Source organism: Colias philodice, chromosome 6 (genome assembly GCF_061535455.1).
Source record: "Colias philodice isolate Cphi_HAF_F1 chromosome 6, ilColPhil1 Martin Lab GWU primary, whole genome shotgun sequence".
NCBI classification, from domain to species: Eukaryota; Metazoa; Arthropoda; class Insecta; order Lepidoptera; family Pieridae; genus Colias; species Colias philodice.
This window is the reverse complement of record NC_143091.1, coordinates 549,573-568,499: the sequence shown is the minus strand read 5'-3', so window position 1 is coordinate 568,499 and position 18,927 is coordinate 549,573. Positions and strand designations below refer to the sequence as shown.

At 33.4% G+C, this 18,927-nt stretch overlaps 2 protein-coding genes across 8 annotated transcripts in view; one reads left to right on the top strand and one right to left on the bottom strand.

Annotated features, from left to right (window-relative positions):
• Nucleotides 1-1,292: 1,292 nt before the first annotated feature.
• Nucleotides 1,293-3,450, top strand: LOC149487409 (queuosine 5'-phosphate N-glycosylase/hydrolase). Its single transcript, XM_089695960.1, has 4 exons — nt 1,293-1,495; nt 1,776-1,991; nt 2,167-2,626; nt 2,862-3,450. The coding sequence occupies exons 1-4, from the start codon at nt 1,388-1,390 to the stop codon at nt 3,089-3,091; spliced, it is 1,014 nt and encodes a 337-aa protein (XP_089552086.1). The 5' UTR covers nt 1,293-1,387; the 3' UTR covers nt 3,092-3,450.
• A 2,800-nt stretch (nt 3,451-6,250) lies between these two features.
• Nucleotides 6,251-18,927, bottom strand: part of M7BP (Myosin-7a binding protein) — a 102,551-nt gene continuing 89,874 nt past the window's right edge. For 4 of the 7 annotated variants that reach the window (XM_089695981.1, XM_089695982.1, XM_089695984.1 and 1 more), the window contains 10 exons: nt 17,789-17,991; nt 13,625-13,765; nt 12,686-12,800; nt 11,908-12,552; nt 11,699-11,825; nt 11,558-11,598; nt 11,071-11,401; nt 10,532-10,847; nt 8,945-9,580; nt 6,251-7,977 (listed from right to left, as the gene is read on the bottom strand). In XM_089695981.1, coding sequence (XP_089552107.1) covers nt 7,675-7,977; nt 8,945-9,580; nt 10,532-10,847; nt 11,071-11,401; nt 11,558-11,598; nt 11,699-11,825; nt 11,908-12,552; nt 12,686-12,800; nt 13,625-13,765; nt 17,789-17,991 — 2,858 coding nt within the window. In that variant the 3' untranslated portion in view covers nt 6,251-7,674. Of the gene's footprint in view, nt 7,978-8,944; nt 9,581-10,286; nt 10,848-11,070; nt 11,402-11,557; nt 11,599-11,698; nt 11,826-11,907; nt 12,553-12,685; nt 12,801-13,624; nt 13,766-17,788; nt 17,992-18,927 lie in introns of those variants that run through there. The other 3 variants (XM_089695983.1, XM_089695988.1, XM_089695986.1) reach the window with 3 other exon arrangements.

Here is an 18,927-nt window from a genome sequence, read left to right as displayed (position 1 = left end):
TGTGATACTGGATTTCAATTTTGTGTATTTTCTAGTATCGTTTTTGCAAGATATAACTGCACATTTCACCTTGTTTATTCCTAGATATGAATAAAAATCCAGAGCAACGCACTTCGTCAGCACTCAACCACGACTACGAGCGCGCGCGGCGGGAACGTCGTGTTGTTCCCACCTGTGCCTACTGTTCCCACTTGGTTGTTCGCACTCTATAGATACTATCTATACTCTAAGCTTATAGGTGATCTCTTAGATCATTAAGTAATGGATGGAGTACGCTGGCAAATGTTCTAACTAAACTTTCTGCTGATTTTGGTGCGGGGAGGGTAACTCACACTATTGAAACATAATCACACATTCACAAAAATAATTTGTGTCACGAAAGTCGTAAAAATTTACGACCTTTTAAGCGACGAGTTTTTAAATTCAACTCTATCCCTAAGTTCATAAAGATTAAATTTGTATTTCATTCCAAGTTGTCTCGTGGGGAGTGTGGTTCAATATCGCGTTCTAAATTCAACTTTATAACTTATATCATAAAGATTAAATTTGTATTTCTTTAAAAGATAGTCTCGTAAGGAATGCGGTTCATTATCGCGTTTTAAATTCAACTTTATCTCTTAATAGATAAAGATTAAATTTGTATATTTTCTTTCCATGATAGTCTCGTCTCTTTCTCTCTCGAAACATGACTCGATTATTTGTCTTGATCATATCGCTAAACGATACATCGACGATTATTAGAAATTGCATTTAATTAGAAATGTACGTTAAAAAATAAAAAAATATACACAAATTAAAGGTTATTCCATCTTTTTTAATATTCGACATGTTTGAATTGCTTCTGCAAGACTTGACAGTGCAAAACGGCATTTTTAGCGGAGCACTCGCAGACGTCCTTTCGATGTTTTACGAATACGCAGAGTGTTTGTAATCGATTACGCAAGTAGTTTTTATGAAAGCATAAGATTTTTCGATTCGAATAATCTTATACCTCGGCAAAAGGGGAAACGCCTGCGAGTGTTATCCATTCCTTAATGATCTAAGGGTGATCTACATGGTCGAGGAACTTGAAGTTTTCTATGCTCTTTGAAGTGTGGATTGACAAGAAAAAGTCACACTTGACCAATATTTAGTTATCTGTGCACTTGACTGTCAAGTGTCAACTGATAACTGATAAGTTGATAACAGATGTCGCCTGATAAGAATAACCTAGGTACCTATATAAATAAGTCATAACAAGTGCATTTACAGTTCAAAACTCTTTTTTAGAGTATAAGTATTCTTTGGTTCAAAATTTATAAATATTATATCGGCTACCTAGAGTCCAGCGGGCATCTATTTAATTCACAATAGTTTACCATAAAACAGTATTATATTATATTTAGATATGTTACGAAAAGACGTGATGTCTCCAGTGGATTCTGGTAAATATATTGCAGATTTGGCCCAATATGTTAAAGTACATGACGAAGGCATAATAAAACTAAGTGACGAGGTAAGTAAATGTTGATTCTCTTAATATGTATTGACTAGTTTTAAAATGAATGCAGAAGGCAAACATATTCAGCATTCTTTGTTGCTCTGAGCATCCTAAATCTTTAGTTTGAGAAGTCTAATACAAAGACCATATTGTCATGTATATTATGTATATTTATTTATTAAGTCATGCTGACATCTATTTTTCTAATACACTGAAAGTAGCAATAAACCAGGGTTAACACTATGTAGGGGCATAAATAATGTTAGCAACCAAATCGGAAATATTTATTTTCCAGATACTAAAATCCACAAAGGACAAAAAGATTACTATCCCAGAGATAGGCACAAGCTCCATACAGCCCAGCAAAGATCACCCCAGAGCAGTAGATTGGGTGTTTGTAGTAGATGCTCTGAACTTTTGTTTCTGGTCAAAGAACAAGGAAGAACAGTGGACTGTAGATGGCCACACTGGATATTGTGCTTTGGAAGCTGCATTCTGTAGAGCTATTAAGGTAATATTAGTTATAATTAAGAAGGTAATTTAGCATTATTAGAACTATGAATACCTAATGCAACAATGAGGCAGACATTTATATACTTTACCATGTTTTTGTGTCAATAAACGCACATACTGACCTTCTACACACTTACATTTAATGTCTAATCATATGCTTTTTTTCATTCCAGGATGGATATGACATTACAAACCCAGAATACTACTCAAAAATATCCAGCGAAGACTTAAGAACATTATTTAAAGGGGACACAGATGCCGAAATTCCATTGTTCCAAGAACGAATAGCAGTTCTACATGAAGTAGGTTCCATACTGCTTGAAAAATATAACGGAACATTTGAGACATGTGTGAAGGAAGCGAAAAAATCAGCTGCCAAATTACTTAGTATTGTTGTAGAGAACTTTCCGTGTTTCAGAGATGAGGCTTCATATAAACAACGGAAGGTATCTCTATATAAACGAGCCCAGATCCTTGTTGCTGATTTGTGGAACTTCTTTGGTGGTACAGGATGGGGAGAGTTTCATGATATTGATGTGATTACTATGTTCGCTGATTATAGAGTACCCCAAGTGTTGGTGTATTTTGGTGTACTGAGTTATAGTGATGAATTAATGGACAAATTGAGGAATGGTGAGCTTTTTGCTTTATGCTATTATATGTTTTTAGCACTTGTCTCTGTAGGATTGTGTATTATGAAAATTGGTTGAGTAAAATTAATCATTGCAATTCATTCTCATATTTTGTGGTCACAAAAACAAACCTTGACCTACACATTTGAGTTGAGTTTTTCTAGAAAATGACGATCAAGCACGACAATCCAGATCAATTTTCAAAAAAGTTAAAAATTCTTTATTCATATTTTCAGATATTCTTTTACCAAGTGGATCAGATGAAGAAGTCGAAATAAGAGGATGTTCGATTCACGCGGTGGAATTACTCAAGAAGACTTTGCAAGAGAAAATAAGAGATACAGGGGAGAATATAGAAGTTCCAAATTCCAGTTTAATTGATTATTTTTTGTGGTGCTATAGACGGAAACACGCACAAGAGATGGAAAAAGTGCCATATCATAAGACTTTGGGTATTTATTATTGAAACTGTGATAAACATTTTAAAATTATTTTTTTTAGATTTTTTACAAACTATGGAGTGTAATGTAAAATATTGATTTTTATATTTTTTGAATACAATTTGTGATTGTGTTGATATGATAGTTTAACTATACTATAATAGTCAATAATGGTGCAGATTCAATGTATTGACTGTAGACTACAAGACTTTCTTTGGATATAAGAAAAATAATAAATCCAACCGATAATTTCATAAATATTTTATACAGAATCATTTTTGGAACGAAAAATGAATTTTTGAATCAAATAGGTTGTGGTTATTTTTTTTTACTTGTAAGCATAGCTTGCAAGATTATAAATCTGAAGAACAAGATGTATCAATTCATTATACAGGGTGTAATCGTTAAGTGTGCACAGGCGATTATTCCGTAACTATTACAGATATCAAAAAACTTTAAACTGATATCGAAAGTACTTAACCTAATGAGTAAAATGGCCATAATAAATTTTTAAAAATAATACGAGAAATATCTAAAAAATTAACTTTAAACCCTCCCATACATTTAGTATGAGATATGAATATCCCATGTACATGGGTTGATCCAAAAGTAATGATAATCAATATTAAACAAGGTCATTACAGTTAAAATAATTATGTATTTCTCTAGATAGTCTTCTAACTAGATAATATACTTCGATATTTTTTTTCCTTAACTTAGAAAAAAAAAAACTTTGACTTCATCTACAAAAACCCCTCAAAATCGGCCATCACTTCGCTGTCGTCTTAAAATTTCTTGTATCGACGGTGTTTCTTGTGCCGAGGTAAGAGATAGAATTAACTAGGAGCTAGATCTTACAAACAGGGTGGGTGTTCAAGCATTTTCAATGCCGATTTTTGATTGGCAGCCATCGCAACTGACGCTTTGTGATCTGGTGCGTTGTCTTGGTGAACCAACATTCAAGACTGAAGTTTGCCATGTCTCTTTTTCTTAATAACCTACCCGCAATTTTTTAATTTGGTCTGTGTAGTAAGAGCCCTGTGTAGTAGTGGCTACCTTCTAAAAATATTCCACATTTCTTCAGCGTCCCAAAAAACTACGGCTTTAATCTATCCCACTAATTTTCACTTTGAAAATCTTCACCGTCACTTTGGAAGCTCGCATCCAGGCCATTGATTGTTTCTTGGTTTCAGCATAAACATGGTGAACCCAGGTAACGCCCATGGTCACAAATCGTGACAAAAAATTATCCTGATCTCATTAAAAATTTAGAAATTCACCCTCTAAATGTCGAATCGTTGTTTCTTCTTTTCGTCGGGAAACATTCTGGCTCGCAATGTTCACATTAAAATTAATGTTAATACTTGGAAACGTGGCCTGTAGATATAATTTTTTTGTGATAACTTAGTGATTACATGAGCAAGCATAAAACATTTATTTTATATTTTTATGTGCACAGGAAATACCCAATTATCATTACTTTTGGATCAACCTATACATTTAATATGAAAGATTTTAGCTTTTTTTTTGTTTTTTTGGTTTTCTGCTTTAATTACTTCGCAAATTTGGAGGGAAGTTCATTTAGAAACTGTAAATAGACCTCCTCATTGTATTGCACAATAAGGACGTCACTTCGAAAATCTACTATGAATACAAAATGTATGGGAAATAAATTGTATGGGAGCGTTTAATGTAACATTTTTGGTTATTTCTCGTTTTATTTTTAAAAATTTATTATGGCCATTTTACTCATTAGGTTAAGTACTTTCGATATCAGTTTAAAGTTTTTTGATATCTGCAATAGTTACGGAATAATCGCTTGTGCACACTTAACGATTACACCCTGTATATTTTACTTACCTATGTTTTTTATTTAATACTAACAGACATGAAATATATTTATGTACGTAACAGTATTATAAACTTGCAATGTGAATACATTTGATATTATAGTATTTTTGATAATAGTAGTTAAGTAATGTTAACTGTTTTTATTTGTTTACTGAGTGTGGATACGAGATCGTTGTTAAGGAGCAGAAAGAATATGATGCATTTTGATACCAGTATTTATATGTAAAGAACAATGTAAAGAATTTAAATAAAATGTGATTTAATAAAAGTGTATTTTTTTAAATATCTCATCCATATCTATACTAATATTATAAAGCTGAAGAGTTTGTTGGTTTGTTTGTTGAATGCGCTAATGTCAGGAACTACTGGTCTGAATAGCCCGGTTTACACGCACGCTCTTTCGCGCGCGATTCGGCTTTCACGCGGGAAAGATCGAGCATTTAAACGATGACAGAGAGAACGAGATTGCGCGTCCACTCCGCACACACTCCAACGCGCCACGCTTTCCTTCGTTCAATCGCGCTCGATTATCGTTTACACGCACAATCTTTCCTCTTTCCTCAAAAACGCACGAATAATCGCGCGCGAAATAGTGCATGAAAAAACGTGACAAAACAATCCCTCGTGATTGCGCGCGCGTGCTTTCCCGCGTTCAATCCCGCACACTCAATCACGCGGTAAAGAGTGTGCGTGTAAACCGGGCCAATTCTTTCGGTGTTAGATAGCCCATTTATCGAGGAAGGCTATACGTTATATATTATCATCACGATAAGACCAACAGGACAGACGACAGTAAATTATATACGGAGAAAAATGAAAAGAAGTAAAAAAGAGCGAGTGTGCTGAGCACACGTGTCAGAAGTGTAAACTTCTTTGGCCTAGTCTATATCTATACTAATATTATAAAGCTGAAGAGTTTGTTTGTTTGTTTGTTTGTTTGAACGCACTAATCTCGGGAACTACTGGTCCGATTTGAAAAATTCTTTCGGTGTTAGATAGCCCATTTATCGAGGAAGGTTATAGGCTATATTTCATCACGCTACGGGCAACAGGAGTGGAGCCACGGGGGTGAAACCGCGCGGAGCAGCTAGTAAAATATAAATGTATTATCTATGTTCTTTGGCAAGATTCCAATATACCAAAAATCATCGCCTTTCTCCATGAGGTGACGGCAAGGTGACGGTGACGGTATTGCCAAATTTTACTCTCAACGCGCTTATAGAAGTTTCACGTCAATTAATTTCTATAGGAAATTTTGTATAGGCTGTGTCCAAGGCTGTGTCCATTAAAAAAAGTCATGTGTAGGCTGAACTGTGTTTGTTAAATAAAAGTCATTTTATATTTTGAATAAATTTATTCACCCCACAGAGCAGAATACACCACATCCAAAAAATATTTGTTTATACTTACTATAATTATTTTCTCAATATCACATTTCATACATTAGGGGTTTGATAGTGCACATACTAATGGTATGTTTGGTTAGATCTGACTAAAGGGCGGTAAAACTCAAATTTCAAAGTTAATATAGTTAACTGAATATTATACATAATACAGATTAAATATGACACCGTGACCGTAGAATAATTTAAAAAACAGGAAGGAAAATAAAAACATAATATAAAGACTCATGCCCTAGTCCGATTTAACCTTATTACAATTAATGAAGTCAAAGGATTTATCTTTTCATTTTACCATAGGTATTAGACGACCCATTTTTTATATAATCTGCGATGCAATGTTAATGTTAATTATATAATATGTTTTCCCTTTAGTCTTTGACTTCGTAGATACATTAATAACATTATAATTGGACACAACCGCTAATTAACTGGATTTAGGTATATTATATATTTACAACTTTGGCATTCGCTACACAATGATTACAAAATGGCACTATTCTAAATTATTTACACCATAACCTAAATAGATTAAATGTGACCAAATGTATAAAATAAGTTTCCTACTCTAAAAGCACCTTTTAATAATATTCACCACATTGTTTTGCTCGTTTAAGGTTTATAATCATCCATTTCATATTAATATAAATTAAGATTAGATCTAGTTTAGTTGATAAATAATAATTATTTCACATTGCCTGTTTTCAATTAATTATTACGATCTTTATTTTCTGTGCCAATGTTTAGATTTTTTGAAGTGAAAACTTCTTTAGCGGCGTTGAGCACTTTTTCTGTAATGGGTATAAAATCTTAAACTCGCGTCAGGACACGTGACCTGATCGAAAAAGCGTAAGACGGATACCATTCCAAAATATCAAACATGCTCAACGTTAATAATCAAGTTTTCACTTTTGCCGGCACTCCCGGAGTGCAACCCATCTTTTTTTTTATCATAAATCTATACTCAGAGTCTCAGAATTTTAAAATTAATGCCCATATATGAATAATATGTCAATTATCTGCTTGTTCATACATTATCTATTATCAATTCCAAACTATATTGCTACCAACCTTGTAATCGCTTTTCGTTTATGAAATAACTACATAACAAGTTTAAGATGATCTAAACAAGTCGTAGTTAGCATTATTCTAATTAGATTTGACCAATAGAACATAGTATACAAAATTCAGTACATAAATATTATTCCATTACAAATAAAATACCAGACAAATACAATCACATTGTTAACGCTTATCAAATCAGCCAAAATTTAGATATGGCCACTCAATAAAAAATGACGCACATTCGGTACATTTTTGCACTGGCAACACAACCTTTTACTTGTCAAATTTTGCGATTATTTGCCGTTGAATCTTGACTTTAAACTTTCGAAGAATGCTAATTTGGTTTTGATAGTGCCAGGTTCTGGTACGGGACTGCCTGGTCGACTGGATTCTTTGACCACTTCTTCAGTTCCTTCTGGTATTTCCTTAGTCCCACCCGGCACCTTGATGCTTGTAGGCATTGACAGTTTAAGTTCCTCCCTGAATTCCTTTGAAATACTTCTCGCTGTGAGACTGTGCATGTACATTTGCTTGTTTCCGTTTTTTGAATCTAGAAGGTTCTCTCTACTTCTTTTTCGCCACAGTTCGTGGGGTGGCTGTAATGTTACAATAGTAATTTTAATATACATACACATAATTATTATAATAATTCTGGTTACATTTTATATACTATTTCTAAGTCCTTCTGTAATAGACTAAATTATTATTTTTAACAAAAAATTACTGCCTTCAAAATAATCATCAAAATTATTCAGTTTAGAATAGTTCTGAGGTAACAAACCCCCAAAAAAAAAATTAAAAAAGTCAAATTGAGAACCTCCTTTTTAAAGGTTCCTCTTTGTAAAATTATACAAATAGGTACTCTAAATTTACAGATTCAAAATCGAAGCATTGTCCTACATAGTTGGGTGACAAATAAATAAAACATTCTTGGAACAGAAATGAAAAGATTGGATTAGATAGGACGATATCACAGAATCCATACTTATATTATAAATGCGAAAGTAAACTCTGTCTGTCTGTCTGTTACTCAATCACGCCTTAACTACTGAACCAATTTGCATGAACATAGAATAGGTTTTATCCCGGAAATCCTACGGGAACGGGTTTTTCTTTGAAAACGCGGGCGAAGCCGCGGGCGGAAAGCTAGTACCTAATACGTCATAGTATGACTATGAGTTGATGTTAATCACATAACTATGAATTGAATATTTTAATTAATACCTTGTTCAAATTGCTGTCGAAGAATGTAACTTTTTACTTTAATAGTTCTCTATTAGTAATTCATTTTATTATGTCTTCATTAAAATCATGTTTTAATATTAATAATAATAAAAAAACAACAATGCTTATCGTTCAACCGAATATGCTTACGAATATATGAATCACGATGAAGTCATAAATAGTAAGTACCTATTTGAAGATAGTTGTAGCAAAATTAAATTGTATCTAAAAAATATTCGAACGTAGAATATGCAAATATCACTATTATCAGCTATCTGTTGTTAAAATATTGATGAAGTTTTTATCTTTAATGAGGACAATCAAAAGATATGCACTGACCTTGGATGGTTCACTTAGATTATCCATACTAACGAATTTTTTAGCCAACTCCTTCACTTTAGGTAATTGCGGTAGTATTTCATCTATTTCGCTGATATTCTGCAGTTTATTTTCCTTCAGATCTATTCTCGTCAATGTCTCGTCATCAAGGTGAACATTCTGACTGAGCCTATCAATAATTTCTCCCGGGATTTCCTTATCAGTTGAATTTATTCTGTCATCGTCAGCGGTTTGTTCATATCGCGATACCTTATCTTCAGGTTTACATTTCACTATCTCGCCAGTTTGTACGTTATATATTTTGATGGAATCTTCAATGCTGCTTGAACCTATCGAATTTTCTATACTGTGATTTGACGGTGATTTTTCTAATTCATGAACATCTTGAACGCCTAATTGTTGGTCTGACTTATTTGTTATTGCCAATATTTCTTCGAATTGCCTGTCCGTATTTTCAACCAGGGCTGGTTTGGCTACATATATTGCCTGTTCGTCATTATCTTCATAATCAATTAAAATATCATTCTCATTATCAACTGGGCCTGTAGTTATTGATTTTGGCATTTGCTCTTTGCCACCGAATTTTGTATACTCTTGATTGGCAGCAATTGTGTTGAATTGCTTTATTAATAACTCCTGAAAATTATTGATTTTTATAATAAAGAGCATTTTGGTAAATTACTTATAATGCATGAAGATGAAGATGAGTGATTTTTCGATTTTAAGCCCCACAGCTTAAATTGTATCTAGAAATAAGACTGTCTGAACTTATCATCTAATTTTTTTTGTTACAAACGTAGAAGTAGTTAGAGTAGTGCTTCATATAGTGATGCAATAGGCAAATTAGTTTGTTTAGTTTTAAGCGGATGCTGTGAACGCCTAAGAAATTCTGTGCAATAGGAAGATTTAGGTTAGTTCGCACGCAAGCGTTGTTAGTCAAAATTCATTCACCGAAAACACAACACTCACCACTAACTGCTTGGTGGATTACTGTTGAAATTACTGAAATTTAATGATAAGGGCACTACTATTAAGTGCGAAATTTTGTATTAATAAAGTGCGAGTGCTGTTAGTCAGCAGAAATTTTATAACCGAGCATGCCAACTGTAACACTCAACAGGCAGTATTGTGTCAAAACGAAGATATGTTTTAAACTGAATGGTTTCACTTAACCCTATGGATATGTCATATTTAGAGAGTTTGAAGGCTAGATGCTAAGGTATATGTCTATGTAGGTATCGTACACAGTAGAGATTGAAAAATAAGGACCGTAAATCTATCTACATAGTCAGATTAAGTGCTGAAGGAGGTGTAGTAATCGGAATCTAATTTGGTCATTCACCATAAATCTTTGTGGAAGCCTTTGTTTAACCTGAGACTTCCACCGAATGTGAAATTGAGAGCGGGCCGCCGCTTGACGCGCGCGTACCCATCCATACTTCGCAACGTATTACTGCGCCTAACATTATCGTACGTCTCGAAAAGTTCTTCAGTTATTTCTGGTGTTTTTGGTATTTTAAGTCTAACTATATCCTCGTTTTCCACATAACCGTCACCTCCGTTTTTATTACGTTCGTATTCTCTTACGTTGGTCCTGCTGACGTTGCGCTTGTGCGCAATATCGTCAGAATCTTTGGGGTTTTCGAAAATGGGGTTTATGGCAAAGTTGGGGCTAGCGTTTCTGGGGCTGAATACGGCGCGAACGATGTTCTGATGAAGGGCGCAGGCTTCGAGCTCGCTCAGGGAGCTGCTGGCACTTACAGGCGACGCGAACTCTGTATCGAAATTGTCTAAACTGCTCGATTTGTTGATCGAACTTGATATCGAACTGGTGTCACTAAATGTCTTCTCGCGTCCTCCAGATGAAAGTTTTGCCTCTTTGATGTAATAGTCTCTGCCGTAACTGTCGAATATCAACGTAGTGATGAATACAAAATGATTCATATTATTCATATGTTGATGTTTACCTCACTTATTTGAATAATCTTTTTTATTATCTAACATGATTGATTATTGCAATTTGGATTTAATTGATACTAAATGTTATCACGACATTTCAATAACATAATGCGTATAGCAATATTATGTAGTTGGATGTAGATAGTTGTTGCTAAGGCTGTACTTACCGTTTGTATTGTGGAACCTCCTCCGCTAATACGTCTTTTAATATTCTCGGCGATGGGCTTGGCGTTCTGCCATTCATCCTTAAACATTCCGTACTCTGACTCATTGCAATATTTTCTTTTGTATGTTTATTGTTTTGAACTGTTAAGTTTTCTGTTACGTTTTCGTTTGAGGCAAATTTCTCTTCGGTGTTGCTTTTGCTTGTTAACGTGTCAAATAGGGATGATGTGCTCTTTGCTGATAATCTTTTCTTAATCGCTTCGGGGGAATAGGGATTGTTGGGCATTTCTACGTAGTTCAGCCACTTTTTACGTTCTCGGTATGCTATGGATCCTGGAATATTTATTTTCGTTAGGGTTATAAAAAATGGAAGTCTCAACTCATGAAGCTAAAGGCAAATCTTTACATTTAATAAAAAAAAAACAGAACAGAAATATCTAATATTTTTAATTAACTGTCCTAGTTATGATAAGAAGTATAATAGCTTACCGGGTAATAATTCGTCTTCAGTTCCATTTTGAACTGGTTTCCTGAAATTCAAATTGAATTTTAAAGTGAAACTTTTATTACATCGTCTCAAACTTTTTGGTCTGTGTAGCGCGTATAATAAGTATTAAATTAAATACATACGTAAGTGGTTCGTCTTCGAAGTGTTTTCTACGTAAGCTGTCAGCGTACCTTTGTACTGGGATAGTTACCGTCTCTTCATATTCACCCTCTCGTTCATGACGACTTAGTGTGTTCATATTAGATGACTCTACAAATATAATTCCCATATAACTACAAAATTACTTACAAATTATTAATAACCTGATCGCAATTTTTGAATAAAATCTTACCTTTCTCATTTATACTTTCAAGACTATCTTTCATAATCTCTTTAGAGTCAGCCATATCATCGTATTCCGCATGACCGTTCATTACAGTCCTATGAATTTCTTCCTTCAAGTTAAATTCTGTCTTCGGTATCGGGCCACTGTCTACACCCACTAAGAGAATGGAATCATGTGAGTCGTCGTGATTGTTGTCAATTTCTTCATTAGTAATATTCTTGGTTACTGCACTTGGGTTTACTGAATCAACTGTGTCTTCACTTTTAGAATATTCGTTGTATATCTTTTCGAATTCATCTGCTCCATCTACAGACATAAGGCTGTCTGGTTCGAAGTCTAATGCCTCATCAACTTTAAGTTTACCACCGATGACATGTTTGGAGTCTAATACTTTTTTGATATCACTCTTGTATTCGATATCCTGTTCTTCAGTTTCGCTTGCATTGTCTGAAAGATCGGTTGTGTCATCTGCATCTCTGTCTCCTATGAGAGCTCTGTACTCTGTGTTAGAGTTAGGCACTAGCATGGGCACTGGAACGGATTGAATGTTCTTTATCTTCTTCTTTTGGAATAGCCAATTTTCCTCCCATGAACCATCGACTGCTTGTATGTCACTGCCGGATACTTCATCGAAATCTCGGTCAGCATTTTCTGTAATTTCAATTAAAATTTATTTATCTGAGGAGTTAACCAATAAGACATATTGTTATAAAATGTGTCGTTTATTATTACAAAGTTATTAGTTATAAGTGCCTTATTTTATGAATTGCATCAGGTTATTTACCTGTCTCATGTATGATATCCCCGCCATATTCTGGGAACGGAACGCGGCGAGGTAACTCCACTGCGTCATCGGTCGCCTCTCCTTCTTCCCAGTCTGATACATCTTCTTCAACATGCTGTAATATAGATGGAATTTTAAATATGTAATTCATCCTATGTATCCTCATCATACAAAGCTGAACAGCTGTTTGTTTGAATGCCACTAGACTGATACACATAGAATAGTAAAGTATATTAACACGTTTTAAAAGAAATAAAAAAATGGATTAAGTTTTTGTTGATAATGAACATGCAGTTTTCATCATTACATTCATCATAAGGAAGTCTTAGTTCATAGTTATTACTCAGTATAAATATGAAGTTCTAGACTAGTAATAGTACTAGGATTATATTTTATGTGGTAATAGGTAAATGACCAAATCTGGTCCAATTCATATACGGTACACGTATTTGTCCTGAATAAGTTTTGTAACAGGCCTTCTTTTTATCAAAATGGTGAAGAAATTTATTGATTCGCCTATTTTGATTCAAATAAACCATAGCTACTGATCTGATAGTGATATTATTATCTATGTTTATCGCCGCAAATCCGTTATAGTTAGTTACTGTTTTGATGTTCACCAATTTTGTGGTTACATTTCAAATTATTGTACCTAATTTTTCTTGTAGCGAATTTTTTTGACTCAGTTCGTTCCAATTTCGATTTAATTTTTTTTTCTAGAAGATTAAGATTTGAAATGGGTTAAGGAAGACAGTTTTTACAAGTGGTTTTATCCGCGGCCTATATTTTAATGGACTTATTAACATATACATATGTATATGATTTTTCAATTCGAACCAATATTTCTTGAAATAAGCAACAAACAAACTAACTTTACTTATACATATTTAATAATATGTATTAGAAAGATAATATGTAAACCCTGTATATTAAACTTACTGGTGGGGATATTTCCCTGGTACTCCTTGAATGCAGCGATCTTGGTGGTGTCCCCTCAGAGGGCGAGGGGCTGGCACTGGCCGAGTGTATACCGCTGCTCCGACCTCCCGACCCGCTCTCGGTTTGGTAGCGCTCGATCACCTGCAATTGCATCGAGTTTGGTTTAGCAATTTGGACTGTGATGTTGATAATTTTTATAAAGGATATACTGTGCGATGTAAAGTTTTAACCTTGAGAAAAAAAATATATAAAATTTTATGGAAAACTATTGAACAGACTTCATTTAGTCGACAGATAAATTCCAAATGAGGAAACAAAAAATAGGTTACAAATTTACAATAAGGATTTGGTGAAGGTTACAATAAGGATTTGGTGAAGTTGATAATATACTTTTAATGTGCCTTTTTTAACTACGTTCCCAGAACTTTTATCTTCGAAACAATTAACATGCATAAATATCTATGTTAATCTTGTAAACCATTAACATAGAAAAATGTTGCTAGAAAACCAAAGAAAATATAATAACACTTTGATCAGTACCTAAACGTCATGTACCGATATACATATTATTAATTATTATATTAACAAGTAAATGTTACGATACATGAAAACATAATTTGTATGTTTATTACTCGTATTTTGCTGCAATGTTAAAGTTGTCCAATTTTCATGAAAAATTAAAATATTTATTTACATATTTTCTTGTAGTGAATTTAATACAAGCCAAACATTCTGAAACTGATTGTAATTATGTTAAATACACAATCTTGCCATTATCAAAGCTTCAACAAAAATAAATCCTTAATATTCATAAATTAGGTACGTAAAATGTAATTTATTAAATTATTATTAGTTGAGTCACATGGGTAATCAAATGGTAATAGGTTGATATGTTATCTGATAACGCAAATTTAGAGAACATTGATCTTTGTATCTGTTAACCTTACGGATTATAGATTAATATGGAAAATAAATAATTTTAATGTCCTTTAATAAAATTGCGCAATTGGTATTGTTTCAGTGCATAAATTGGTTAAATTTCTCTCGAAAAAATACGGACGATTTTAGTGTAACCACTTTTATGGGAAAAATTTACAATTTATTTTTCGAAAAATAAATTGGTTTGTCTCTCTACATGTTTTTTTATGCAAAAAGAATAATTACTGGTCAATTATTATTCAATAATTTCTAAAACAAATGTTCATCAAGGTTCATAAAAATAATTTTCGTATTTTTTCCAAAATACACAAATTGAAATCTGAAATGAAATTATTAAACAAAGATTTTATTCGAACTCATTTATTTTTCAACTCACTCAATTTATTCAACATACACCCCCATTTTTCAACAGGACAATCTAATTAAAAACTGCATTGCGTAAAATTAAAATATAAACCTGAAAATTTGGCATTAGTTCGCGTAACTAAAATTGGTTCGCTTTTAGGATCGCAATCTTACACAAAAAATTAAAAACAACAACAAAACAGCGCAAAATCAACACTATTTTAATATCCCTAATGTTGCCATAACGCAGTTAAACCAACACGTATGTAACCATTCAAACAGTATATTATATTTCTGTTTCTCTCTCTTAGCTGTCTAATTGTCAACCTACCTCTGAGTGTGGATCAGAATAGTTCATAGTTCGAGATGCACTGTAATTGTAGTATAATAGCTATTATTTTTGTTTAATTGTTGGAATTATACAGAGCTGTTAACACGGACCTGCGCGGTACTGGACTGCTGCGCCGTGGTTAGCGCAATAGGGCTGCATTTCATTAATTTTTTAAATTAAATATTTTACTAAGGTTTTAATTTCACTATATTTTTTTAAAAGAACAGAATATTTTGTTTTTAATTGCTCTTAAACTTATATTTGTATTTTTACATTTATGTTCACTTAAAATCTTAGTGTAATTTTTTATTAGAGACTAAACATTAGTTATTTATGTTAAATCCGTTAATACAATACCTTTTTCACAACACATAAGATATATCATCCTTCTTTGGATAGCTTTGATAAAATAACCGTAGCGGTATTCGCTTACAACATAATAACACCAAGAAAAATATTCACTTTGCTAAATAATCGAAACTGTAAATAAACATTTATCTACGCAAAATCAATGGCAAATATGCTCACGTTATGTTTACGAAAGCCATCACGTTCCGAAAGCAAATTAAAAAAGTATGACGTCACACGCCACCGCTTACCCAACTAATCACATATAAGAAAAACACAGCAAGACAACTGTACAGCGTCGATAACATTATATACGAGCGCACCACACTGGAAGAAAACCGATATCTTTCACATTGTAATTAATTTGAAAGCATTAACTTACCATTTCTTTATACGAATCAGACATAGTCTCACTGTACGCGTTATCACGATAAGAGCTATGTTATCATTGGTTATTATTGATATGTGTTGATAAAAATAAATCACATGGCTCCGTACTACTCTTGATCCGGGTCGAAGACTGCAGTGCAAATGAAATTTAGACGGAAACTGTGATATATTTCCACAGCATCTCATTGGTGGAGATGAGATATGTTTATCTATTAAGGTTAAGGAAAGTCCCTACTAGTTTCGGATAAAATATTTCAAAACACAGTAGGGGAATATTTTATCTAATCGACATGTAGCGTACCTAAGATATATTGTTAATCAATCGATATTAAAACATAAAATTGGTGTAATTAAAAATTAATTTGCGGCAGCCCTTAATAAAAACTAATTCGAGCTGACATGTCAACGTCTGTTGTAGGCGCTTGTAAGGATTCTCCATAGTTACATGCTAGTTTGCAGAAATGCATGTTGTTTTTTTTTAAATAGAGGGTTGATGCACAAGCTTTGTGGATTATGGAAAGAACGATTTTATGGATAAGCTCATTGGAATAGATTACTCGACGTTGGAATTTATTCACGATGGATGTGTTTTTATTTTCTTTTTAAATTGTCTAATATGTTCAATTACTGTATTATTACTCTGTTAAGTAAAATATTCTAAACCGTAGTACGAAGTACTTAATTATGTATTATAAATGTCCCCGCTATGAAAACTCACTGTCTTGTTACTGATTTTCCAACGATGTTATTCTTCATTAAAATATCTCACTGAAGAGAGAAATATGGGTGCCTATGTATAAGAAAACAGAATAGCCTGAAGGTACTGCTAAAAATGTACGAATTAATATGTTTCTTTATTTTGTAATCCATACTAATATTATAAATGCGAAAGTAACTCTGTCTGTCTGTCTGTTACTCAATCACGCCTGAACTACTGAACCAATTTGCATGAAATTTGGTATAGATATATTTTGATACCCGAGAAAGGACATAGGATAGGTTTTATCCCGGAAATCCTACGGGAACGGGTTTTTCTCTGAAAACGCGGGCGAAGCTGCGGGCGGAAAGCTAGTAAGTTATAACCTGAAATTTAAAAGACATCACAACAATATTTCCCTTTTAATTATGTAATAAATAATCAAAACAGCGCGTGCAAATGGTTCGTGACTAAACGTAATATTTATTTATGTATATTTATACATTATCTACATTATCATTGCTTGTAGATCGACTTTTTCAATCAATCAGCCATTGTAGCACTTTTTGTAATCGCGTTTATGTAATTATTTGGAGGTAATTGGGACGTCATTCTCGGTCAGGTAGGTAAGTATTTATTGTTTCAATAGAAATTAGAAATAAAAGTTATTCCAAGAAAGAGCTATTCCAGTTTAAACGGTTTTTCCAGTTTGTATAAAGAATTTGGAACTACATATTAATTTTTAGTTATTTTCACAAAAGTTGTTTGTATCCAAGTAAAATTGTAGTGTTAGGTACATACCTATTATTAGACATTGATAAATACATACTGATAAATATAATCTCATCATAATAATATGTTTAATGTTTATAGAATGAAGTAAAAGCAATTTACATAAAATAATTAAGCTCTTTCAAATAAACCTTTATGGCATATGAATATTTCTAATCCAGAAAAATGTGTACCTACTGTATCGGTTCACTAATGTGCAGGTATTCTTATCCAGATTTTCTATCGGAATGTTTTTAATATGGTTCTAACCAGATTGTGTAAAGGAAGTCAAATTCAAATTCAAATAAACTTATTATTTTTAAATAATCAAGAAAATGGGTACCTTATTCAAAATAGCAGTCGCCAGCAGATCTTCATACGACGACTCCGTAGGCGTGTGCGGCTCTGCAGCGTATCTCGCAAGCGCTGGCAGCGCTGCAGCCTCCTCCACCACTCTCGCCACTAAGCGCTTAAGCTGCGCGTGAGCGCCAGTAGCGCCGATAGAGTGACGGCTGTGCGTGTGTGTGGCTGAAGGTTTTGGTAGATCTGTGGAATAGTACAGATACATAAAAATTTTGACATTAGGTTCGGCTGTATGGATGAGCTGTCGGTTGTGATATAAGATTTATATGGAATCAAAATTATTTATGCAGATATAATGTACATAGTTGTTTTGTTAGATGTTATAAGCAATCAATGTTTGTCATTACAAGAATTTTTTTTTGGGACTTGGATAAAGTTTAAACAAAACCAAAAACAAATGTTTTTTTAACAGCCTATAATCAATTTGCAATAACATAGATACTAATAAATTATTATGGTGATGATTAATGACTACACGTTTACCACAGACATGTATCAAGATAGACTAAGCGAGTGTATGTACTTCCCGTGTCCAAACTAAGTTTAAGAACCTTACTTGACGCTGGCCTACACTCAGTCCGCGCTTGCAGTTCGCCAAGGAAAGACGTGAAGCTGAATAAAGTAAAATGCCGAATTGCGCCGTTATAAACTGTAGAAACTCCACAGCTGTGAGTGGCCGAGTTATCGGAGATGTTTCCTTCCACCGGTAAGTAATTTTCTAATCAGAATATGCACTATTTATTTTAAAATCAAATAAAGAATATCTGTGGAAAACGATCGTGACAAACATGGATACCAAACCATACGGAATGATTCGGAATACATTGCGGCTTTTACTTGGCACGGTAAAGATCGCGTCGTATGATAACAAGCAATGAATAGCGTCTTCTCATTTTTCTGTTCTCATTTTTCTGTCCAATTTTGTGGTTAGTGATGTTCATTTGATGCAACAGTTCTCGATTCTAATCGATTTTATAATCGAACAGAAAAATGATAATTTGAAGGAGCAATTTTTCAGAAAAAAAAAGCATAGATTTTTTTGTCATTTAATACGACTTGACCTAGAACTTTTAAGTATTTTAATACAAAGGTACTAAAAATAAATATTATGACATGGAC